Raw genomic sequence first — 26,228 nt, forward strand, 5'->3', positions numbered from 1 at the left:
TTATCATACAACAACAGCTGTGCAGCTATAATCATAATACCTGATGATCATGTTTTAGGGGGGGAAAAACGAATTGAATTCCCTCTGGTTATACTGAATGAATCTAAATGTACAAACACATGTGCAGCATGCACACAATCACAAACAGCTTATATATCCACTGCTTGTATATCCATTCCTGTCTTCCAGCAAACGGTGGTGGAGCCTGCGCCTCCGGGGGAGTGTCTCCTGCAGGTCTATAACCTGGCAGAGAGGGACGTCTCTCTAAAGATCCCAGAGAACGGTGACCTGTTTACACAGCCAATCAAATACCTCGAGGTAAATATAATGGAGGACGGAAAAACTAGTTCTTTGCCGTTTTGCACTATTACATTACAGGCATGGCCAATGGAACCATGTAGACACATATAAAGGCTAGATGGCTCAAGGTGGAGTCTCTGACGTAGTTCACCCGGCGGCGGCCATCTTGCTGAAGGGACTACAGTACAGTATGTTCTATGGCAGCTCAAACACAAATAGTCATAACTCCCTCAAATCTTGACGGATAAACAAACGGGTTGGTTTAATGCAAACGTTATCAGCGTGGCTATGATTCAGACCGCTTATCTGCTTAATTTTAGAAGGGCATATAAGTATGCAGACGCCTGACGTTTATAACAAACCAAACCGCATAAATATATAAACACACAATGTTATGCTGCCCCTCGGTAAGATGGCCGCCACGTAGCAACGTCGCTCTCCATTGGCCAGCAGATGGACTCATCCTAGGTCACCAGGTCATTCCGTTCACCGTTTCTCAACTAGTGGGAAGAACATTTAAAACAAATCCTATACATTACTAAATGAATGGTCAGGGACCACGCATGCAATACCTCCACGGACCACCAGTGGTCCATGCACGGACCACCTGTTGAAAACCCACGTGTAAGCTGATCATTAACCGTACGAGGCCTCTCTTGTGTCCTCTCAGGACCCTCCTGAATATGTAAGGCTTCGATTAGGGCAACCCTCCAAGGAGGTGAACGTGGAGATGAGCTTCGGTGCAGAAACGTCCGTGTGCACTCAGACCTTCACGTCGCAGGAAGCCCACACTCTCATCTTATTTCCCAGAGACACCGGGATCGCGTGTAAACTTGTGAGTTTTTAGCTTTCCTAATGTACACAGAGTCACATTTATTTATCTGGGGTTTAAAACTTGCTTTGGTGGAGATTGATAATTGGACACACTGAATACACACCCAACAGTTTTTCTGTTGTCAATGTTGAGTGATCGTTGCATTTATATTGGCATCGTTGTTCTTGTTTTTTTTATCGACAATGCAGGTGACAGACCTTACGATGAAAAGTTCCAATGGCGACCCGCATTTGAGGTAGGCTACAGTATAATGTATTCAGGGTCATGCAGAGAGTGTTCGAGAGGGCACTTTTGGACAGAAATAGCAGATCTGCAAGCTGGCGACGCGTTGAGAGCTTGTAGATCAGCTATTTCCGGGGCACAACCCAGCAGTCTTTAGCTAGTGGAGATGCGGTGTAAGTTAACGACATGGATTTCTAAATAAATGTGTTCAACGCAAAATGCTGTGTTTAAGTTCAGGAAACGTCTGAGGAAAAAAAAGCAATTCTCCTGAATGCTGCCTTCCTTTTGGCATGGCATGGAAAGGAGGGCCATGTGCATCTCTTTCACCATGTAGTAAATGCTGCATTCGTGGTCTGGAGAGGGCAGTCGTTTTACAGACTGGGTAAAAAGGACTTAAACCGTCTTTAAATAAATACTTTTTGAAATGTCTATGGGGAAAAATGCATTGGGAATCATTTCCCGGGCCTGGCGTCGTCATGAAAGGGGGCGGGACTGCGACGCTCTATAGTCTATACTGTAGGCTATTAACCCAAGGGCTGTTTTAAACAGGTTCATCAACACACAGCTCAGGGCGGTAACCCTAACGGTTGGAGTGGAGACGTTCGAAGTGGGTGCCAACTATAGTGTCTCCTATAACAACAGGACCGTGGCGAGGAACACGTAAGTACAGTACTAGAAACCGATACCACTCAAAACTATTAATTCAGTTGTTTGTTTCCTCAACCCAGCTCCTATATGCCACTAAAATGTGGAACGCCCTACCAACAGACATTAAGACATGTGAAACCCTTGACTCCTTCAAAAGCACTCTCGAAGAGCGCCTGTGGACGGCTGCAATTCGAAACTGGCCCCTGTAAAATCTGTGTCGTCGTCCCCCACCCATTTTACCCCATACTGTACACATTCTTTCCCCTTTTTTACTTTCTCTATATGATGATTTCCTGTTTTTATAGAAGTGTATAGTCTCTAAATGTTCTGATGAATTGAAAATGCTGGACCCCGTTGTAAACAAGTGTGTTTAGTGCTTAATCATGGTGTGTCCAGACTAGTAACAGTTTTTGTATTGACCTGTCGTTTTGTTTGAAATGTACCCATTCTACATACTAATAAAAAAAATCAATCACTTTTCAATCCATCAATCATACATTGTTTCCTCTGGTATTGTAGGTATACAGATGTCAAATTGTGTCCATCCGACATGGGACCTGGCAATTGCAACGTTCTTGACCTCGGCCTTCTAGACTTTGGAGCCTCCTACTCTGTTATTCTGTTGGAGGTAGGATACTGAGTGTGGAGAGATATTCAAAGAAATAGTCCTAGTCTCTATTTGGTTTTCGTCCCATTTTAGTCACCCGAAATGGATTTAGTGTTTGTAAATATCATAAGATTGTAGTCGACTAAATCTATAGTTGATTTAGTCGACTTATTATATTATTATATAGGTATTTTGGCGGGCCTTGATGCCGTCGTAATGACTGATTTTAAACTTAAAATAGCCTACAATTATCGGGTATTTTCAGCATTCAACCAAGTGTAAAATTACTTATTTTATTTATACTAGATCTCTTGTAAACTAGTCTCTTCCTAACATTTTAGTCTAGTTTTTATTCGTTGACGAAATTGTCAATTATATTTAGTCTTAGTTTTAGTCATCATAGCTTAGTTTAATTCATTTACTAGTTTCCATTTCGTTTTCGTGAAAATGTGGTGAAAATGTGGTGCAAATCTTTGAATATATATTCTCTCGGAGCGAAGGATTTGAACTCAAATATTAGCTTCTGGGACGTCCCTGGAACAATATATCTTCAGATGGGGGGGGGGGGGGGGGTCTGCAGCCAAATACAGATAATTCTGGGGGTCTGGGGTTGAGCACCACTGACATAGAAACATAGGTTTTAACTTGGAAGACTTTTTTTTTTTTAAATCGGCCTCAGGTCGAAATGGGTTAAGGTTAGGTTTAGGCATAGTTTTTGTATATATATAACCCCACCCTACTAGTAGTAGCCGGCAAAAAAAAGCGTCCCATCAGTGCCCATCGAAAAAAAAGAGGCTCCCCTCATGTGTTGTTATGGCCATCTTTGCCTTCCAGAAATCGGGTAAGGTGGAGGCCCACAAGATGGAGGACGTGAAGGCCAACGACGTGCACATTGCGTGGCAGATTCCCCAGTATGTCCTGATGACGGCCGGAGAGGTCATGTTCTCCATCACAGGCCTGGAGTTCTCCTACTCACAGGTCAGCCCCTATAATATAATAATATAATACGACCTTACAGGCGTATGCAAAGGCCTAGCATTAAACTGGATCTCTTGTCCACCAGTCCCTCCCTAACTTCTATTTGCTGACGAAATTGTCGATATATATTTAGTCTTAGTTTTAGTCATCATAGATTCGTTTTCATTTAGTTTTTATTTAGTCAGTGAAAAAACATTTTTCGTCGTAGATTTAATCGTCGAAAACAACACTGCTCCCAATGATCCTACCGTTGTCTCCCCTCAATTTACAATTTACAATTTAGGCATTTAGCAGACGCTCTTAATCCAGAGCGACTTACATTAAGCAAGAACAAAAGCATGGGAATACATCACATAAAGACATTTATCATGAAACATGCGTAGCTAAGAAAGTAACAGTGGAATATCTATAATGAAACTATACATATAAGCTATACATCTATACTACTATGCTACACATATGTACTATGACGTGCTATGACTACTAGAATTGCTATCTAAGGGGGTGGGGTAAGTGCTATGGGCCATGATGGAGTCTGAAAAGGTGGGTTTTCAGACTACGGCGGAAGATTGGGAGTGATGCTGCAGTTCTGACTGCAATGGGAAGTGCATTCCACAGTTTTGGAGCCAGAAGGGAGAAGAGTTTGGGACGTGTGGAGCGTTGTCCCGGCGTTTTTAGTGAGGGTACTTCCAGCTTCCCTGCGTTGGCTGATCTGAGTGAGCGGGAGGGTTTGTAGGGTTCGATCATACTTGCAAGATATGGGGGAGCCATACCTTTGGTTGCTTTGAATGCCAGCATCAGGGTTTTGTATTCTGTGCGGGCAGCGACCGGGAGCCAGTGGAGGGAGCGGAGCAGGGGGGAGACATGTGCCCCTCCCTGCCTCTCTCTCTAGGCTGACCCTAACGTTGTCTCCTCTCCCTGGCCTCTCTCTCTAGGCTGACCCTAACGTTGTCTCCCCTCCCTGGCCTCTCTCTCTAGGCTGACCTTAACGTTGTCTCCTCTCCCTGGCCTCTCTCTCTAGGCTGACCCTAACGTTGTCTCCTCTCCCTGGCCTCTCTCTCTAGGCTGACCCTAACGTTGTCTCCCCTCCCTGGCCTCTCTCTCTAGGCTGACCCTAACGTTGTCTCCTCTCCCTGGCCTCTCTCTCTAGGCTGACCCTAACGTTGTCTCCCCTCCCTGGCCTCTCTCTCTAGGCTGACCCTAACGTTGTCTCCTCTCCCTGCCTCTCTCTCTCTAGGCTGACCCTAACGTTGTCTCCTCTCCCTGCCTCTCTCTCTCTAGGCTGACCCTAACGTTGTCTCCTCTCCCTGCCTCTCTCTAGGCTCCGGCTAACATGAAGTCAGTGCTGCAGGCCGGCTGGCTGCTCACGGTGGCCTTCGGGAACATCATAGTGCTCATCGTGGCAGAAGGGGCGGGCCTGGATCAGGTATGTCCTCGTTAATTGCTGGCAGTCTGCCACTAATTAATTAATTAATCCGTCACTTCCATTGTTGTTGCTAATCTGCCGAGACCCACCCACAGAATGTATTTTTTGTTCGTTGATGATGCAAACAGTGAATGTCTGGGGGGAGGTTGAGGGGGAGGACGTGGGCCTCCCCCCCCCGTTGTCCGGAGAAGAAACACTGTGCCCTCAATCTTCCGTTCTTTATAGTTATCGGCAGTTGAATATGGCTTGTTTTCACCAAATACATTTTAGGGCTCCTTAACCCGAGGACGTGTGGAGCCGTCCGTCCTAGCTAATCCAACCGATGGATTGCGAGGACGTGTACACACGCCCTAGCTAGCGCATTTTCATTGATATCAAACGATTTTTTTGTTCTTTTTCTTTGGGGGGGGGGGGGTTGGCCTCTCCTTCTGAACCATACTCCTTGCTGTTGGCGCATGTGCGCTGCCGTTCACTTCCCTGTTTACGGCTCAGAAAGAAAGGCTCGTATCTCCTAATCTAGGGAGCTCTCCGTGGTTTTGACCAGATGGATATACTAAACTCTTCATTTCCGACTTCAATGTGCCTCTCGTTTAAAAAAATAAACTTTATCGTAGTCATAGCGAGGTAAGCAAAGCGACATTACTTTCAGAGTAAAAGCTGCCATATCTGTGGCGGCACCCCGAGCTGCTATTTTGAAAGAAATCCCGGCGCCGATTGTGTTAAGTTGGCACGATAAAGGTTGGAGAACCACTGATTTAGAAGGCATTTGTACAATCACAAGCAAATTCCTCTTCCTTTGCTTTACAAGGTCTCACCATAGATTTTTTTTTTAGTTTTTAAATTCTTCAATAGTCCACCAGATGGCAACAAAACTAAGATTGATTGATTACTACAGCACTTATTAACATAAGTCTCAGTTCAATAAATGGTATAATGATATTTCCAGTTTGGACAAACAGACTTGTTCTTGATATTTAAGAACACGGGTACAACTTTTCTCACAGCTGATTCATAAGGGCTCAAAATAGTGAATAATATACTGTACATTGTGTTCAGTCAGGTGTTAGTCTGTTTTCTATTCTCATACTGTATACATCTCTTTTAGTCAGGGGATATTAATACAATCTGGGAATACATTTCTTACCAATACATTTCTTCAGCAATGTGTTTTGTAAAGGTGTAGTATAGTAACACATCTCACGAAGATTTAAATTCCGTTTCCCTGGGATAATTAGTGACAGCTGCTGAAAGTTGGGGTACCATTAACAACCAATATAAGGCTGAATCCATTCCAAGCATTAGTTTTGCACGAAAGAACACTCCTTGGGCCATATAGCCACTTGCCCAAAATGTGGTTACGTTCGTTTTTAGCACAAGGGAGTGTTTTTCCGTGGCAAAACAAATGCTTGGAATGGATACAGAATGACGATGAAATCCCCCTATAGTTAAAATTTAAATTTCAGTCACGTTTTAGTTTTAGTCGACTAAATACCATACAATTTCAGTGGACTAAATCTACAGTTGTAAATCGACAGTATATTTAGTCATAGTTTTAGTCGTCATAGCTTAGTTTTCAATTGGTTTTTCGTCAGTGAAAAAAGGGTAGTCGACGGAACATCTTTCGTCATAGTTTTAGTCGACAAAAACACCACTGCTAGACCCCTTTACAAACACATTGATAAAGAAATGTATTCCCAGACTGGACTATATTCTTCTGATGAGAATCCCCGACTATTTATACGAGACCCATCACAGTAGGGCATTAAGCAACAAGTCGACTAGTAAATCCACTAGTCGACCTTGTTGGTACTAGTAGACTAGTTGATAAGATGTTCCCCGATTTCGTAGGCCTCAAGATCAGATACATTATAGTTATAGTCACCAATGTACACAGTTTTTGAATGTAGCCTACACATTTTCCAAAAGAAAAATAATAATTACACGTAGTTAAACAACTAGTCGACTATATAAACTAGGCAACTAGTAAAAAATGCCTAGAAGTGAACGCCCTACATCACAGTCATATGTCTCTCTGTCGGCACAGTGGGTGGAGTTCTTGTTGTTTGCCCTGCTCCTGGTGGCCGTGTGCATCATCTTCTCCATCATGGCCTACTTCTACAAATACGTTGACCCCGACGAGGCCGAGCTCTTCAAGGACAACAACCTGGAGTTGACGGCCAAAGACGAGGACGACGACGACAAAGAGGACTTCCACAAACCCAACAAACAAACGGACGACGACCTACAGCTGAACAGAATAGAGCGCAGCACCAAAATGTAAAAAAAACACCCCATCCGTAGGTTCGGCTTTTTTAATCGTCCGCGAGTGACACGACGAGTGCTGTTGTTTACTAGTAGTGTAGGCAGCCTTTTGGGAAATTCTACTCTGTTTTTAAAAGAAATATTTTTTTTGTTTTGTGTGAATTTTTAAGATGAGCCAGTTTGATATTTCTCTATGTGAGTGTTTTACTTCTGAGACCTTTTAAGCCCGAGTTTATAGCCTAAAGCCCTAACCCCACCAAAGGGTCGAGACGGTTTTAGCGTTGTCCCTGCGGTGTGTGATATGTCTTGTTGCACGTTGACGCGCGTCGTTCAACGCACCAAAGGGTCGAAGCGGTTTTTGCGTTAACTCCTTGCAACCGTTTGGACCTGCAAGGAGTTGTTGCATGGTGACCCTTTGGTGTGGTTATATAGGCCTATAGGGCTTAAGACTCAGATGGGTTAGTTGAGCTTGTCGGTCTGCTATTTTCAGCATGAGTAAAACACAGACTTTTACTAACACTGGTCAAGAAGATAGCACTAAGAACACACAAGTAGGCGATGAAGGAATAAGTACCGTATCTCTGTAGAATGACAGTAATGTACAGATGTAAATGTATTAATGTACAGATTTTGTATTTGTTCTATACATTTTTAGCGTATGTTTCCGATTTGCTTCCATAATATAGGCTTGGACAGTATCTATTTTTTCACACCTTCCTGACATTTCCCTGGGGTATAATTATCTGGTATATGACGGTATTTTTGTAAAAAAAAGAAGAAAAAAAAAGAAGAAAAAATAAATAAGCTGAGCTGCTGGTGGTCCGTGGCCAAATACAGATAATGCTGCGGGTCCTTGACATGGAAAAGGTTGATCACACCACTGACATATAGAAACATAGGATTTTTCAGAAAACTGATTTAGAAGGCATATTATGTAGAATTGTCCTTGGGTCTAAATGGGTTTATAGTCTCACTCTGCGATACTAATCTAATATACCACTGCGCTGCCCTGCGTGGGGGCAACATGCAGTGCAGGCAGATGAAGTCTGGTTGCGCCAGGCTAGTCTTAATATGCAATTAGCCTACTTGGACGAGTCACAAGGTTTACCAGGTTTACATATTTATTACATGGCCCATGGAATGAATAGACAGGAACTTAGCACCTTTCTTCCATAGGTCCGTCAGTGGACTGAACGGAGATGAAATGTGTGGTGGTGGTGGTGGTGGTGACTAGGGATGGAGCTCTATACCCGGAAAAATCTGAAAACGAGCTTATCGAGTATCCGTTATCAATAAGCTTTGGGCTTATCAAGCCTGTTATCGAGCATAGACCGGCCCAAGACGTCGTGTTCAAACAATCAAGATAAGGTGTTCGACATAATCGCCCACGCTGGCACAAACATGTCTAAAAGTGTATTGATAGTCTGCCAACCGAGTAAACAACATTACGCTTTTAAAGACACTTTCTGTACACATACTAGTAACCAGTTAACAGTTCCTTGGCTTTAATATTATATTATTGGTAATAAGGTCAATTGCCTTCCGTTTGTAAAAAGGCGTAAGCCGCAAAAATGTCATGTCATCAATACAAATTAACGAGCTCCATCCCTAGTGGTGACCGACTGGCAGTTGAATAAAATGAACTGCTTTTTGGCTGAAAATGAAATTACAACAGTATATGTGGCAATTAAAAAAAAGTTTTATTATCACGTGTAATTGATTAGCTTAGAGACATGACCAGCCACTAATTATTTCCCTGTAACATTTTACATTGTTCCTTCAACAATATTTTTGATGGTATATAAATGTATACAAATGGTGTAATGCCTTGATACCACCCAGGCCTACCTTTTTCTTTCTTTCGAAGCTGCTGAAAGAATGAAGTGATAAGTTAAGCTATACATAGAAGCTGTGTTAATTGATAAACTGGTTCAGTTTACATAAATGTGCCAATTATGGGACCCACGATACTTGATAAGAAAGGAAAAGTATAATTATTTACTAATTCTGGGAGACATTTTTGTACTGTTGAAAGTATGAAATAAAATGTATTTTCCTTTTGCCATTTAGTACATGATGCATATTCCTTTCTTTTTTTAATTCATATTCGACCACTCTTCCCTGCCAAGATAATTATTTCCATATTTGAATGAACGGTTAGGGCATGCAAGCATCAGGCCTCAGAAGTTTGTCATAGCTCGGTGAGTAAACCCCCCCCCCCCCCCACAAGTCCATGTAAAGACATCGGTAAGAGGAGAGAACGCTGAACAACAAACTAATAACTCAGGCTTTATCCACTGCATTCCCTTCTCGTTCGTAGCCAGGTTTGCCTGTATATTGCTAAACTGTCAATATCCTACCGTGCACAGTATCAGTTCAGTTGAAATGTATACCCCGTTTGTCCTTATGTCAAATCCTCAAGTTAAGTTGATATAGACTCACGAGCTTTATAAATGAATATTTATTCATGAATAGAAAGGTTAACCCATTTTCGGTGGGAACCCTGTTTGGTGTTTTAAGCATTATGTTATACTTTAGCTATAGAAAAATAGCAGATCTACAAGCTACGAGCTTGTAGGTCTGTCTGCTATTTTTGAAAAATAGTGAAAATGTGGCGCAAATCTTTATATACTATATTCTTTCAGAGCGAACGTTTTTAGCTCAAATCTTTGGTTCAGGAGAGGAGGTCCTTAACATGAAAAAGGTTGAGAACCACTAACATAGAAACATGAGGTTTTTCCAGAAAAGTGTCATGATTTTAGAAGACATTTTAGTAGAATCGTCCTCGGGTCTATAAAAAGGAGGATTAAGGTGCCGTGGTGGTGGTGACACTGCGACCTCGCCTCTGCCTGTCCAGCAGAAGCTCCGTGACGCGAGCGACGACATCGGGATGCACCAGACAGTCTATCAAGTCATTGGTGGTGATCGAGAAGCGTGGATTCACGTGAGTGGAATATACGTCCTCCTCCTCTGCCCTTTCGGCTGCCTCCTCCTGGTGTTCTGGAGTCCTGTCTGTTTCACAGCCGCCACCACCACGTGCCCGTCCGCTACGTTCCTGCGTCTCAGCGGGCACGGCGACGGGCCTGCTGGTCTGTGGCGCTCCTTCACCGCCGCGGGGCACCGGGATGAGATGAGGCCCGAATGGAACGGCGGCACGGGACGACGACGCAGACGCAGCTGTGTCCTGTCCGGAGGAGGACGACGAGCCGCTGTTCCTTTTCTTCTCCACCCCGCTGGAGTCCCGCTTGACCGCTGCTGCTGCTCCGGAGTGGTGCATTGTGGGTTTGTTGCCGCGGCGCTGCTGCTGCTGCCCACACCTCTCCTCTCTCTCCATACGGGCCTGCACCGCCAGGTTCACGTAACGCATGTTCTCATCGTGGGACGCCACTCTGTCGTCCTGTGACGACGAAAAGGTTACATGGAGGTTGTTATTATAGTAGCATCCTTTAGTACAGTGGTGCCCAAACCTTTTCATGTCAAGGACCCCCAAATTGACACTAATTAGCCCGCGCGCGGACCCCTATTTGAAAACATGCCAGGGAGCCCACATAAGAGGAGATTTTTACGGCTCTAGCAGTGATTCTCAACCCGTTTTTAATGGCATTTCTATCTCTGGGACCCACAATTTAGATTGTAAAATCAATGTTAATTTAACAGACCCATAAGGGTCCATTTGGTTCCAAACTATCATTCAGCTGGGGACCCCCTGGAACTCCCTCAAGGACCCCTGGCGGGGGTCCCTGCCTCCCCGGACCCCACTTTGGGAACCACTGCTTTAGTATTCCTGTTTAGATCTCATTGACCTTGTGTACTGTATGTCTAATCCAAGTTGACATCGGTGGTAACTAGAGCCTGAACGATGATTTTGAATATATTGTGGAAAAGTGAAATTCTATTTGAGAACATTTAACTTTCAAAAAAACTAAAACAAACAAACATTGAAGAGTGGTTAAATTAATCGGGGACCCATTGCCTGCATAATTGCCGACATAGCGATGTCGTGAAAAAGTCAAATTATGGCCTATATATATCAGCCAAACCGACATATAGTGGTAACTCAACCAATATTGTACAGTATCTATAAACTGAAAGCCTCTTCTAAATGGAAAGCTGGTCTGTTAAGGGTCCGCTGGTGGGAAACCGCCTAGCTTGGAAAGAATCCAAGCCTTCAATCGTTGACTGAACTCGACTCTTGAGAAAGCGTCTGTGTTTCAGTCTCTCCGTACAGCTCAGGGCTTTAGAGAAAGCATCTGGGTTAAAGTCTGTGTTTCAGTCTCTCCGTACAGCTCAGGGCTTTAGAGAAAGCATCTGGGTTAAAGTCTGTGTTTCAGTCTCTCCGTACAGCTCAGGGCATTACACTTTCTCTGGGTTAAAGTCTGTGTTTCAGTCTCTCCATACAGCTCAGGGGCTTTACACTTTCTCTGGGTTAAAGTCTGTGTTTCAGTCTCTCCGTACAGCTCAGGGCATTACACTTTCTCTGGGTTAAAGTCTTGTGTTTCAGTCTCTCCGTACAGCTCAGGGCTTTACACTTTATCTGGGTTAAAGTCTGTGTTTCAGTCTCTCCGTACAGCTCAGGGCATTACACTTTCTCTGGAGTCTTGCCAAGTAGGAAGAAAAAGTTCCTTCTGATCTGTGCCTCTATATAGCAGCTCAGGTACAGTCAAATGCCACCGTTCCCTGGAGGAGGAACCGATGATGTGTGAGTTTCTTGTGTGGTAGAATCTGTACCAGGCTTTCAACCTTTTTTAGACGGGGAATGAGTGACGAGAGGAAGTGAGACTTTGTCTGCATGTGGATCACTTTTTATAGCTATAAGTCAGTCCAAAATGTTAATGTGAAAACTAAAGCCGTTTGCAGCTTCTTTCGCCATCTCTCCTCCGAGACGAGCCGTCTATAGAAGCGTGTTTTTGTACTTCTAGGAAGTACCAATGGCATTTCATGATCCATTAACCCGGAATCAGGACGGGAACCCCCTTTGATCTGCTAAAATCGTGAAAATGTGGCGCAAATCTTTGAATATACTGTATATTCTTTCGTAGCGTTAACGTTTTTAACTCATATCTTTGCTTCTGGGAGGTCGTCCCTGGAACAACATATTTTCAGATGGGGGACGTCGGAGGCTAATTACTTAGCCTATAGTTTCTGGGGGTCCTTGACATGAAATAGTTTGAGCACCACTGACATTGAAACATAGGTTTTTTTTCCAGAAAACTGTCATGATTTACAAGACATTTTGTAGAATCTGGTGTCAGGTATAAATGGTCCCTTTATACGTTATCAATGTGATATCAGTCCAACCTGTCATGATAGAACACTATAAATTATAGCTAACTCCCACATGTAACATAATTATGAAGCACAGTACAGGAGTACAGAATATTTAACCTCATTTCCAGGCCTCTAACAATAATTCAGCGCAATAATGAGTCTCTTACTCCTACGTGCCATGCCCCAAAACAGGCAGTGCAGCAAAACATAAAGCATAGAAATTGGTACTATAATCCCATTCCAAAATTAGTGCCAACGTTTTGCGTGGGTACAAGAAGCACCAGTAGACCTGTCCTTACATCTCAGGCGTGAGATACATGCCAACGGCAGCACTCGGTTTAGTAGCCTTGGAGTTCGAGATGTTTTTGGCTTTTTGCATGGCTGACCATGCAGCGCCAATTCCCCCCCCCCCCCCATCTTCCCAACATAAAATGTTTTAACCCATTTAGACCTGAGGACGATTCTACAAAGTCTTCTAAAATACTTTTCTGAAAAACCTCATGTTTCTATGTCAGTGGTTCTCAAACATTTTCATGTCAAGGATCCCCAAAAATATATGTAATTGGCCGCCGACCCCCATCTGAAAATATGTTGTTCCGTTCCAGTGATCCCCCCCCCCCCCCCCCAGAAGCAAAGATTTGAGTTACAAATAGCAGATCTACAAGCTCGTAGCGTGGCACTCGGCGCTATGAGCTTGTAGATCTGCTATTTTTCAACAGCTACAGTTTAAAAGGGGTTCCCATCCAGAATGGGTTAAAGCAAACTTGCAGCCAACTCGCTTTGGGTCTGCTTCATGGATTATCTAAGTTATATTTTATTTCATTTTATAAGACAAATCATTAAAAGCATCTTTTGTGACAGGCCCTGCACACTGCTACACCCCCCCCCCCCCTCTTATGGCCAATCAGTGAGAAAGTCGAACAGACGAGGCAGATACAAAGATGGAACGGCGTAATATTACCTCCTTGTCCTTGGCAGAGGTAAAGACGATGTATTATTCAGAAAGCTGTTATGTTAACCCACTCTGGGCCGGAAACCCCTTTTTGGTGCTTTAAAGCAGTGTGTTGCGCTTTAGCTATTTATTTATTTTTAATCGTGAAAATGTGGTGCAAATCTTTGAATATATATATATTCTTTCAGAGTGAACGTTTTGAACTCAAATCTTTGCTTCTGGTGGGGTGCCCGGAACAACATATTTTCAGATGGTGGTCGGCGGCCTTGACATGAAAAAGGTTGAGCACCACTGACATAGAAACATAGGTTTTTCAGAAAACATTCAGGATTTGTTTTGTTTTTTAAAGATATATTTTTTGTGGCTTTCGCCTTTATTTTCTTTCTTTCTTTTTTATTATAGAGGGATAGGTATACAGTAGGCTGACAGGAAAGGAAATGGGGCGAGAGATGGGGGGGGGGGGGGTGACACGCAGTAAAGGCCGTCGGGATCGGGAGTCGAACCCGCAGCACACACTGCCAGACTGGATTACCAAGCCACGGTGCCCAGACGGCTGCGCCAACCGCCACGGGCCCAGGAGGACCTCGGGGTCTAAATGGGTTAAATAGCTCACCTCGGTGGGGTTGAGCCACACGTCGGTGTTGTCACTGCCGGGCGTCGTCTTCAGGGCACAGACGACGGCTTTGGTCACGGCCTCGCCCACTCTGGCCTCATCATCGTCCACTTCCTGTTCAGGGAAAGATCAAAGTCGAGTCGAAAAGAAAAGAAAAAAGCACAACCGACTCCCGAGTTGGTTATAAGGTCAAGGAAGTGAAACCAATATGTAGTCTGCGGCAGTTCGTATAGTGTCTGTGACCTCCTAGCGGACGAGGCTAGAGAGAGTGGCCTGCTTTCTAATCTGAATAGAATAGTTGTCTAGCACCAATGGGGGGGGGGCATTCATTTCTTAACCCATTCTGAACGGGAACCCCTTTTGGTGTCGGCATCATGTTATGCTTTAGCTATTGAAAAATAGCAGATCTACAAGCTCATAGCGCGCCACCGAGTGGCGCGCTACGAGCTTGTAGGTCTGCTATTTTTGAAAAGTCGAAGAACGACTGACATTTTGTTTAATCTGATCTCAGGTCAGAATGGGTTAATCAGACCAGTGTGTGTCCAGTGGAAACCTCGTATGAATCTGATCTCAGGTCAGAATGGGTTAAGAGAGCAACATTTCGGTCTTGCGACCTTCCTCGGGCTTTGAGGAAGACACGTTTGCTCTCTTAAGAAATAAATGCTCTTGAACCTAGTAGCAAGTGGCGGTGTGTACGGGTGTCCCTTCTTTCTCCTATGGTGTGTGTGTGTGTATGCTTCGTCACCATCGCACCTGCTCCAAATTGCCCACCGGGTGTGCGGAAGTCATCTCTCTATTTAAGATAGACATGCATAAAAGTTCAAATATTCCCACATTTTAACTCATTAGTCAGGGTCAGGGACACCGCTACATTTTACCACGTTGTTTCATGAAGTGTCTGCGCATGTAGCGAGTACTAGCCGACACCGTGGCGTCTCAGCGTTATTGTGCTCTAGAACTAGTAGACATTTTGGCCAGCGTATGTCACGTCTTTTCATTAGAAAGGGGGGTTCAAAGGTTCAGCTCACCAACTCAATCCAGGTGTTGACACTGACTGTGACGGGATCGACTGACTCCACATAGTGCCACCAGTGTCTGGGGACAAACAGCACCTGAGGAGAAAGAACCCAATAAGCATTTAAATGTCAGAGAATCATGATCTACTATGGTCCATAAACCCAGAGACAGTTGTCAATTGTTTTAAAAAAACATTTTAGTGCATATATTGGGGACATAGCTGTAGTTACAGGGAGCGTCCATGTGAGGGCAGCATGTGTCCTTGACTCCTTTTCCATTCATAAAGTCTCCCATTAAAAAAAACAAAAAAAAAAACAACAAAAGGCAAGACTTATTGATTTCTGGTTTCTCGGCTGTTCTAATTAATTCATGTCCTGCACCTTGGCCAGAGAGGAGGAGGAATGCTGCATGCTTGGGTTTGAGTTGCTTAGTTATTATGCCAGTGTCTCAATATCTGGTTGGGGGAAGTGATGTGTATACTGTGGCAGTTTCTCGTCTAAAACAACGGGTGAAATATTGCTATTATGATCTTGGCACTGATAGGGGCCAACCGGGACAGGTGTGCTGCTTGTTACAACAAAAATAAATACACTGATGTAAATGGCGGTATTAAGAGAGAGCAGTCGGCTACCCGTCATTCAGAATCAGACAATGCTCTGTCCTTCAGTGTTTTGTATGAACGACCTCATTAATAGTCTGGGCAAGTGGGCCCTCTCTGTAGTGCTTACTGTTTCACTCGTTCAACCAACATGAACACAAAATCCCACAGAAATAGCAGATGTGTAAGCTCACGTAAGTACGTCTCGTTGCAAAGCTTTCAAGCTGGGGCGGCGGCGGCGGTGGCTCAGTGACCGGATGGGAAGCGGCGCAAGTTTGCCAGCTCGAACCCCGTGGGCTCCCCCAGAGTTAGTGTCGAAGTGGCCTTGAGCAAGAGACACTGAACCCCTAATTGCTCCTGATGTGCTGGTTGGTGCCTTACTGCCTTGCATGGTTTCCGCCGCCACCGGTGTATGAATGTGTGCGTGAATGGGTGAATGGCCTTGGATAAAGGCGCTATATAAATTTACCATTTACCATTTCAGAGATTGGCTATTTTCGACAAAGAGATTGTGTGTCGAGCGGGGGGAAAAACCGGAGGGGACCAAGTATAGACCCTTGGGGAGTCAATTAAGTATAAATGTTTTAAGTGTTTAACCACTCATATTACTACTACTAGAGGTCAGTCAGCAGGTTACACTTCTGTTTCCACCCCCTCAGACAATTTGCGCAGAAACTGGGGACAGTTGTGTTTGGTGGTCGCTTTTGGGATCTTAGCGCCAGCAGATAGTGAGCGAGATGGATGGCCAATTGCTCTGTCACTGTTTTGACTCTTTAAGAGCAAGAGAGAGCACTGCTGGAATCTGAACAAGTTGTCGAGAGCAAGGCTATAATAGTTTTGTTTTTTTCATTATAGTTTAGTTTTAGTTTTGACTTTTTTTCCTTTTCTAATTCAGTTCGTTTTAGTTAGTTTTTAAAGCGGGTTTGCTAGTTTTTATTTTGGTGAAAATGCTTAGTTTTTTTTCGTACTTTGGTTTATTTGTCAGGTATAGGATTAAAAAAGATCAGAGTAAGAGTAAGTATTGTGTAATAAAACCTAAAAATATATACTGTTTAAACATATAAACATTTCAGAAACGTAACTTTGGTCCTTTATTTCTCCACTTTGATAATACCAATTGGTATTTTATGTTTTATATCATTTTAATCGTTGATCGTTGTCACCTGTACATACAACAAGGTATAGTCTGTATAGAAGGATCGGGCATTCGTGGAATGAGCAACACAGCTAAACGTGTGGGTAGCGCCCCCAAAACATTTGCCAAAATTGCAAATGGTTGCCTGAACCCTTGCTTTGAGTTGCTTAGTGGATTGGATGATTGCACTCTCCCACAGTAATAAGGAAAAAAACAACACTTGGTTCTGTTGGTCGCTCGTACAGCACGCCCAAGCTGATCCCACAAGTGTTCAATTGGGTTGAGGTCTGGACTCACAGCATTTCCATCCTCTCCACTCCTACATTTTGGAGGTACTCCGTGGTCCTGGCTCTACGGGGCGAGCGTTGTCATCCTGGAGGATGACGTTACAGGTCCCAGATTCTGAAGATATGGGATCGCCACTGGCTCCAGAATCTCACTGCATTGAGATTGCCTTTAATGATGACGAGTTCTGCCTTGCACGTGAGAGAGAGATACTGTTCCATACCAAACCAAGCTGTTGTGGCAAGGGTGAATACCAACCACTTGCCACATTTTGGCAAATGTTTTGGGGGCGCTATACCCACACATTTATCTGTGTTGCTCATTCCACGAATGCCCGATCCTTATCCCATTCTGAACGGGCACCCATTTTGGTGTTGGCATCATGTTATGCTTTAGCTATTGAAAAATAGCAGATCTACAAGCTCGTAGCGCGCCACCGAGTGGCGCGCTACGAGCTTGTAGGTCTGCTATTTTTGAAAAATCGAAGAACGACTGACATTTTTAGAATCTGATCTCAGGTCAGAATGGGTTAATCAGACCAGTGTGTGTCCAGTGGAAACCTCGTATGAATCTGATCTCAGGTCAGAATGGGTTATACAATAGGCCTATACCCTTGAGACGTGCTCCGCATATTTTACGATCATCCTTTTCCACAAGGCACTTCCTTGCGTCTCTCTCGCTGTCATTGATAGATAGATGGATAGCTTTATATTGTCATTCAGCAGATACATAAAATGCATAAGAGAGAACGAAATGTCGTTTCACTGGCTTTTAGTATGCTAGTTAACCCATTCTGACCTGAGATCAGATTCATACGAGGTTTTTCACTGGACACACACTGGTCTGATTAACCCATTCGGACCTGGGATCAGATTCTAAAAATGTCAGTCGCTCTTCGATTTTTCAAAAATAGCAGACCTACAAGCTCGTAGCGCGCCACTCGGTGGCGCGCTATGAGCTTGTAGATCTGCTATTTTTCAATAGCTAAAGCATAACATGATGCTAACACCAAAACGGGTTCCCGGTCAGAATGGGTTAAAAGAGAGCTAAAATACTATTAAAATCTAAAAATCCACTTTTAAAAACAAATAAATTAAAAAGCACCATTAGTTCATTGAGAGACATATATTGCACAACAGGAGTCCTTATAGCAGCATAATAGGGGGTTAAAGGTTAGGGGATATTGTACTTGTTCAAAAGTCTGATGGCTTGGGGGGGAAAAAGCTCTTGGAAAATCATGCTGTTTTACTTCCAATGCTTCGATACCTTCTGCCGGAAGGCGACAGAGTGAACAGTCCCTGGTGTGGGTGGGTGGGGTCATTCTTATGTTGTTGGCCCTAGAGACAGACAGCGGTTGTGCGCTGCAGTGTCCTTGATGGAAGGCACTGATGTCCCGATGATTTTCTCCGCTGTCCTCACTATACTCTCTGTACTTGTTTTCCAGTCTGCTTCATTGCAGCTTCCAGACCAGACAGAGATGCAGTTTGTCAGGATAGTTCCCCTGTAGAAAGTATAGTGAGGATGTGAGCGGGGGGAGTTGGGCTCTTCTCATCCGGCGCAGAAAGAACAGCCGTTTCTGGGCTCTCTTCACAAGAGAGGACGTGTTTGAGGACCATGACGGACTGTCTGTGATCTGTACCCCCAGGAACGCTCACTACATCCACTGCAGTGTCCGTCTATGAGGAGTGGTGAGTGGCTGCGCTGGTTCTTTCTGAAGTCAACAATGACCTCTTAGTCAAAGTAATCCCACATTGGACTGTGTATAAAACTTGTTGGAGAGATGAGGAAATTAATCGAATGAATTTAAAAGGATTATATTATAAATATGCGAAAGGCATATTATATAAATATTGATTGAACTAAGGGTATTTTGTCTATAATTTCAGTTAGTTTTTAGTTCGTTTTGAGGACACACAATACAGTTTAGTTATCGTTTTTTTAATTTATTTTTAGTTTTTAGTTTCAGTTAACTAAAATGTTTTTTTTAATTCTAGTTTCCGTTTTTTTGGTTAACTATTATAACCTTGGTTGAGACTGAGAGGGCGTTGTGCAGACGAGGGAGAGTGGAATACATTAAAGAAAGCCCTGCAGAGTGACCTGGAGTAAATCAGAGTGACTGGCCTTTGAATAACGGTTAGCCCGAGAGGCCATTTTCCTCTAATCATATCAGACACTTTTTGACAGCATCATACCTCAGTTTAGAACTTTCTTCTTATCACATTCATTTTCATTTTTTTGTCCTGAAATGATGATTTTTTTTTGGCGCTATCCCTTTTGAAGTGTTGAGTGTGCTCTGTTGCCGTTTCTACATGTTCAATAAACAATTCAATCAAATCAATCAATCAATATTTGATTGATTGATTGACGCGCTGCGACGCATTGCGAGCTATTTTCAGCATGCAACTAATTATGAAATGACTTATACTGGATCTCTTGTCCACTATAGTCCCTTCCTAACATTTTAGTCTAGTTTTTATTTGTTGACGAAATTGTCAGTATATTTAGTCTTAGTTTTAGTCATCATAGCTTAGTTTTTATTTTTGTATTCTTCGTCTTGGTTTTAGTCGACAGAAACAACACTGAAGTCAATATTCCCACGAGTAGCTTTATTGTACGCACAGTTCTATCTAGCGCTGTGACCATGTAATAAAAGCAGGGTCTCCTAACATAAATCCAAGTCAAAGCAAATGCTCATGAATCAAAAAGGCTTAACAGCTGAAATGACATGCAATTTAATACACTCCGAGTGCGTCGCGTTTCTGACACAGCAATTTATTTTGCAATTCCTTGGAGAGAAATTGTTGTGCACTGTTGTGACGGAAAGAGAGCTGAGCCAGAAGGCAAAAGCTCTCCGTCTACCGACCGAGCAATCTTCGTTCCTACTCTCACCTATGGTCCTGAAGTGTGGCTCATGACTGAAAGAATAAGGTCGCGAATACAAGTGGCCCGAAATGAGTTTTCTTCGACGGGTGGCTGGCATCTCCCTTAGAGATAGAGTGAGTTCAAGCTCAGTCACGCGAGAGAGACTCGGAGTAGAGTCGCTGCTTCTGAGCTTGGAAAGGAGCCAGCTTAAGGTGGTTCGGACATCTGGTTAGGATGCCTCTCGGGCGTCTCCCTAGGGAGGTCCTCAAGGCACGTCCCACTGGGAGGAGACCCCCCGGGGGGGCAGACCAAGGCGCAGTTGGAGGAAACACATCGACTCCCTGGCTCTTGGGACGCCTCAGGATCCCCCAGGAGGAAGTTTACTAATGTTGTTCTGGAGAGGGAAGTCTGGAGCTCTCTGGTGGAGCTCCCCGTGACCCGACTACGGATAAGCGGTTGAAGATGGATATGGATGGATGGAGAAAGCGTATACTGACCTGTCCAGGGTGCAGAGTGACGACATGAGCCCTAGCCGTCCGGAAGGCAGGGCATTTCTCGAGGTCTGGTCGCAGGACGTCCACCTGGCTGAAGACACTGGACTCCTCGTAAGGGATCCTGGTCGGGTACAAGCTGGCCGTGTCTTCGGGAGGGAACAGGTGCCAGCGTTTCCTCCATAAGAATACAGGGGGGAAAAAACACTCTGTCAAATTATAGGACTGCAGGATACGAAGCTATAAGTGGAATTTGAATGTGAAATAAATGGCCGTAGGACGATTCTTTATTTAGAAATGCAAATAAATAGAGCACCAAAGTCTGACGTCAATATCGGTAGAGGGCGCTAAAATCCACAGGTTCATGCACTGTACTTTTTATTTGCATTGTAATCCCCATAGGGAAGGATTTTTAGATCGCCTCATATAAGAACTGTGTTTGAAAAATAAACATGTCATCCCGGATATGGGATGAAGAATCAACTGACTGCTATTGTTACTGCTACTGAATTAGTTAAGATTTTCGCTAGAAACAGACGGTATCAAATATGAGTGACTGACTGTCGCAAGCGATACAGAGACGCCTCCCTGACAATAAGGATTTTAGGATGACCACCGTGTTAATCTCCATAGAGAAATGACTTCCGTGAACCAGGTGGAAACCAGGGGATGAGCGAGTGACGTCAGGACGTTGGCGCTCTATGCAGTTACTGTACTGTATCGTTACACCCCTTGTCACCGGCTCATCGTCGGACTAAAAAAAAGGATAAAATATAGCCTTCAAATATAATGAATACAAGAAAGTTTAATATGGAGATACAAGGTTTCTTTCTTACCGACGGATACAAAATGTTAAGGTGGTCGCACACCGGGTGCGCTTTTCGGAAAACCAAAAACAGAAATGTCGCTAGAAATCCGAAAAAACTCCGTGTCCTGTTCATTGTGCAATTTGGAAAGACTTAAGTACACACAATTACAAGGACATGCAATTGACTAAAAACGTCAAAAAAGTGTTGCGACAAAATGTCATGATAAAAATGGTGAATGGCAAATGGTCAAATCTAGAACCGGTATTTTGCTGATAGTGTGAATGTACAGTACTGTTATGTTGCAGGAATTCAACCCTTGGGGGCGGGGGCGAGGAAGGTTCACTCTGTGGCATAAAGTTCATTCAAAGTTCAACCGATTTTCCCCCGTCGTTTGCAAAAGCCTCAAATCGACAGCCCGTTTACATTTCCAACAGATTGACTTGCGTCGTCAGACACACACCCCGGCAGAGGCAGAGGCATTTTTCCCCTTCCAATTCAGATCACCTCCGAATGAAAAGAAAGAAAGAGAGCGCCGAGACCCAATCACAAGAAAAAAGGGAGATAGAAATCGTTCGGGGGCCACTTGGGTAAAGATACAAAGGGACCTTTTATCTTCTTTTGTCACAGACCCCCATACTATCGTTCCACAATGGCAGCCTGCCACCTCCTAAATCAATGGCATCTTCAGCTCTTATCTCCATCAGGGGGAGAGGAGGGGAGAGGGGGGGTGCCAGAAAATGACTTGTCTTTGTCCGAGGCTATGGGGGGGGCACACGACAAGACCACACTCTGTGCGCCCAAGTGTGCTCTGTCATGTTGTGCCCTTTTGATCTCTTATCATCGGTCATTGAAGGAAAATAGCGCTCGCAACACCTTCGCTCTCCATCACCGCTGATGGAGAGGGGAGTTGCTCGTCTCTCCAGAGCGCCGTCTGTCCGTCCATGCCGGGGAGAGTTGAATGAATGAATAGATGGCAGGCCAGGACAGGACACTTCCATCACCAATCCCACTGGGAGCGTTTTGTCTGTCCCCTCCCGAGTCTCCTTTCCTTTATTCATACCCATAATGCAGCTGTGAAAGATTAACTGTGGGCACTGTGCCGAGAGGGTTGTGACGAGGTCAGACCACACAGATCCGAGGTCAGTTCTTACCTTCCTTGCACCTGCAGCACCAGGTTACAACCATAAGAGTCCAGGTGACATGGCGTGTTGGCTCCTTCGGTTCCGATCCACACGGTGCTCTCCCTCCCGTCGCGTCCCGAGTAGCCAAAGTCGGCCCATACGATATCCTGAAAAGTTGCACAGCGTTCAGTATAGGGCAGTCACTATAGTTGACTAGTTGGCCTAGTTTACTAGTCGACTAGATGTTTAACTATACCTATTATCCTATTTATACCCCCCGGGCGTTCGGGGTGTTAATTAACATGCACTATTTGGCTAGATAATATGGTTAAAAATACAGCTGGGATCTGAGGTTCAGCATGTTATTACAGTAGATGGACCTTTTAGAGTATAAATATAATGGAGACGTCACCGAGAGGAAACCCCGAGGATGAAATGGCCGAATTTGGTATTGCAGCTCGAGGCCAGCGCTTGGTCCGTTGACTGTCATTGCGCACGTTCGTTCATGTCATTGGGAGCAATGACGCTGTGAACGCCGTTCCATACGTGAACGCGTGCAATGATAGTCAACGGCCGAGCGTGTTCACGATTTTGGCCCAATCCATCCCAGAATGCACTCTGTTCCTACCCGGAAGGAGGAGTGAAATCGCCCTCATAGCGCTTTTGAGCAACTTAATGCAAGTGGATGGGAGGAGAAATCCGTCGCCGTCTCTATTAATATATACTCTAGTCTAAGCGATGGACGTGTGGGTGGAGAACTGGACAAGGAAAAACAATAATTGTATTAAAAAGACAATGTAATATGAAGGGCGATAGAGATAGAGAGTGTGTGGGCGCGAACTGTGACACAATCGCACACTGTACCTACATCCCCGTTTCACAAGCTGTCTTGACAAGGTCAATTACATACAACCAGTAGTGATCCTTATTGTGGAGTGACTGCATGTCTGCGGGGTCTTTGTTATAACCCATACTGAACGGGAACCCCTTTTGGTGTTTTAAAGCATTATGTTATACTTTAGCTATTGAAAAATAGTGAAAATGTGTAGCGCAAATTTGGAATATATTCTTTCAGAGCGAACGTTTTTTAACTCACATCTTTGCTTCTGGGGGGGGTTCCCTGGGACAACATATTTTTGAGATTGGGGTCGGAGGCCAAATACATATTTTGCGGTTCCTTGACGTGAAATAGTCTGAGAACGGCTGATATACACTTTATACAGTAGAAACATAGGGTTTTTCAGAAAACTGTCAGGATTTTAGACATTTTGTAGAATCGTCCTCAGGTCTAAATGGGTTAAAAACACTGGGGTGTCAATCACTCACTGTCAGCGTAGCAGCATACAACTCAGGTATTCTCCGCAGCATTCTTGGATAATGAGGCTATTAGCATAATAACAATATAATTCAGGCCGCTGTAAATGGCAGTATGGACAATCTAGCCTTCAGGCGGCAGCAATTTATATTGCGCTGTTCACAATTTAAAAAGGCGCTGCCTGCCCTCTCCGAGGCATGGGTTTTAGCAGACTCGTAAAAGTTGTCTCAATGGGAATTTATTATTATCATCAATGTGATGGCGTGGCATTAACAATGTGTGGCAGTGCTTTGGGGACACAAATTGACTTTTAAGCCTCAGACAAAAGAGAACAGGGGGGGAAGAATATCTTAACCCATTCTGGGCAGGAACCCCTTTTGGTGTTTTAAAGCATTATGTTGTACTTTAGCTGTTGAAAAATAGCAACTCTACAAGCTCATAGTTCGGCGCCAAGTGCCGCGCTACGAGCTTGTAGGTCTGCTATTTTTGAAAAATCGTGAAAATGTGGCCAAAATGTTTGAACACATTCTTTCAGAGCGAACGTTTTTAACTCAAATCTTTGCTTCTTGGGGGGGGGGGGTCCACGGCCAAATACAGATAATTCCGGGGGTCCTTGACATGAAAAAAGTTGAGAACCACTGACATAAAAATATAGGTTTTTCAGAAAACAGTCATGATTTAGAAGACATTTAGTAGAATCGGTCTCGGTCGAAATGGGTTAAGAGAGGCAAGAATGAATTTTAATCAAGGGGGGTTTTTAAATCAGCAAACATGACAGGCCATTCCCAGTGACGCCTATGTGTCACACGCTGAAGGTAACGATACTAGCGCTTAAACAGAAATCCTAAAATACATCCTGACAGTAGATTAATCCGAATTATATCTACAGAGTGGAGAAAAGAAACTGCTCCCATAAATTCACCCATCCAACCCTCAAAAGCTAAAGTGACTAAAGTAAGTGACTTCAAATGTGTGAAATGGTTGCTAAATTACAGGGAAAAAAGACTTTAGTTTGAAATACTAAAATAACACAATTAAATAAATAAATAAATACATTTGTGATTAGCAGCGTTAAACCATTCTGGACGGGAACCCCTTTTGGTGTTTTAAAGCATTACGTTATACTTCAGCTAAATGAAAAATAGCAGATCTGCAAGCTCGTAGCGCGGCACTGAGTGCCACGCTATGAACTTGTAGGTCTGCTATTTTTGAAAAATCGTGAAAATGTGGCACAAATCTTTGAATACGTTATATATATTCTTTCAGAGTGAACGTTTTTAACTCAAATCTTTGCTTCTGGGGGGGGGGGGTCCCTGGAACAACATAATTTCAGATGGGAGTCCGCGGCCAAATACAGATGTAATTCCGGGGGTCCTTGACATGAAAAAGGTTGAGTAACAAATGACATAAGAAACATAGGTTTTTCAGAAAACTGTTGATTTTGAAGACTGTTTTTTTAAAGAATCGTCCTCAGGTCTAACCTCAAACATGGAAGGTTGATCTCGGAACAGCAAAGCGATGTACTTGTAGTCGGCATATGCCCAGTATTCCGAGGGGGGGTAATCACGGAACGGACCCGTGTCTGACCCAGCAGGCGGGCCACTGGCCCAACTCAGGAACTGCCCCAGTTGTGCCTCCACATAGGAGCATTGTGTTTCAAATACGGGTGCTGGCAGAGAGAGAGAGGGGGGGGCATAAAGACAGATATGATTATAATGATCATACATGCTTAAACTATTCATTTAAATTACCCTGTTTTGAAATCAATGAAGGCTGCATATCAGGATCCCCCACACACTGTATTATCAAGGTGACATATAATTATATTTCAAACACGGGCCGATGTTATGGTGTGAATAAATCATTGTTCCGCCCATTTCCCCTTTTCTCCCCCTTGTGTCGAATCCCTGGTTTGGTTGATGAGATTTATATTTTTGGTCCAGTTGCTGCTGCAGCAGTAAAAATTGATTTAGCAGTCTAATTAGCTGGCTTTTGGTTGAGAGCATGTTTTCTGTTATTTACGCGGATAATTAACTATTTATTACTATAGAGCCTATAGGAAGACCAGAGCCAGATAATACCACTGGCAAGTTGCAACAAAAGACAAAACCAACTTCCCTGACATGCTAATACATCATCGGATCGGCTGATCTAATTTGTCACTTTAAGAGAATGACAGAAGATGACATCTAATTATTGTGCGCGCACATGCACAACCCACATGCACAGCCCTTAAAAGCTCGGTATAGTGAAGTGATGTGGACATTTAAAATAAATAAATGGTAATCCTTCATCATTGGAATTTTTCCAAAAAGTAGTAATAGTAATAAAAAAAAGGGACGCTAATATATTAATGTCTAACTGATTAGGTGATGTAATGGTGATGTAAAACAAACATTAAATTATCTTTATTGTTAATGGCATTTAATGTTTGCGTTAGGGACAAGATGACGTAAATATTCCCTTCATTGTCAATGGCGTTCT

At 43.7% G+C, this 26,228-nt stretch overlaps 2 protein-coding genes across 3 annotated transcripts in view; one reads left to right on the forward strand and one right to left on the reverse strand.

The window, feature by feature from the left end:
* Window positions 1-9,343, forward strand: part of slc15a2 (solute carrier family 15 member 2) — a 29,985-nt gene extending 20,642 nt beyond the window's left edge. For both annotated transcript variants that reach the window (XM_080785145.1, XM_080785146.1), the window contains 8 exons: window positions 190-318; window positions 971-1,135; window positions 1,324-1,370; window positions 1,907-2,017; window positions 2,525-2,633; window positions 3,447-3,590; window positions 4,912-5,016; window positions 7,061-9,343. In XM_080785145.1, the coding sequence (XP_080641271.1) occupies window positions 190-318; window positions 971-1,135; window positions 1,324-1,370; window positions 1,907-2,017; window positions 2,525-2,633; window positions 3,447-3,590; window positions 4,912-5,016; window positions 7,061-7,297 (1,047 nt within the window). In that variant the 3' untranslated portion in view covers window positions 7,298-9,343. The remainder of the gene's footprint in view (window positions 1-189; window positions 319-970; window positions 1,136-1,323; window positions 1,371-1,906; window positions 2,018-2,524; window positions 2,634-3,446; window positions 3,591-4,911; window positions 5,017-7,060) is intronic.
* Window positions 9,344-9,658: 315 nt separating this feature from the next.
* hspbap1 (hspb associated protein 1) overlaps window positions 9,659-26,228 on the reverse strand; it is a gene marked incomplete at its 5' end in the record, with an annotated part of 18,315 nt that continues 1,745 nt past the window's right edge. Inside the window, 6 exons of the mRNA XM_080786021.1 lie at window positions 9,659-10,675; window positions 14,112-14,225; window positions 15,140-15,223; window positions 20,506-20,677; window positions 22,460-22,596; window positions 25,226-25,413. Coding sequence (XP_080642147.1) covers window positions 10,085-10,675; window positions 14,112-14,225; window positions 15,140-15,223; window positions 20,506-20,677; window positions 22,460-22,596; window positions 25,226-25,413 — 1,286 coding nt within the window. The 3' untranslated portion in view covers window positions 9,659-10,084. The remainder of the gene's footprint in view (window positions 10,676-14,111; window positions 14,226-15,139; window positions 15,224-20,505; window positions 20,678-22,459; window positions 22,597-25,225; window positions 25,414-26,228) is intronic.

Source organism: Protomyctophum bolini (genome assembly GCF_963924005.1).
Source record: "Protomyctophum bolini genome assembly, chromosome: 16".
NCBI lineage: Eukaryota > Metazoa > Chordata > Actinopteri > Myctophiformes > Myctophidae > Protomyctophum > Protomyctophum bolini.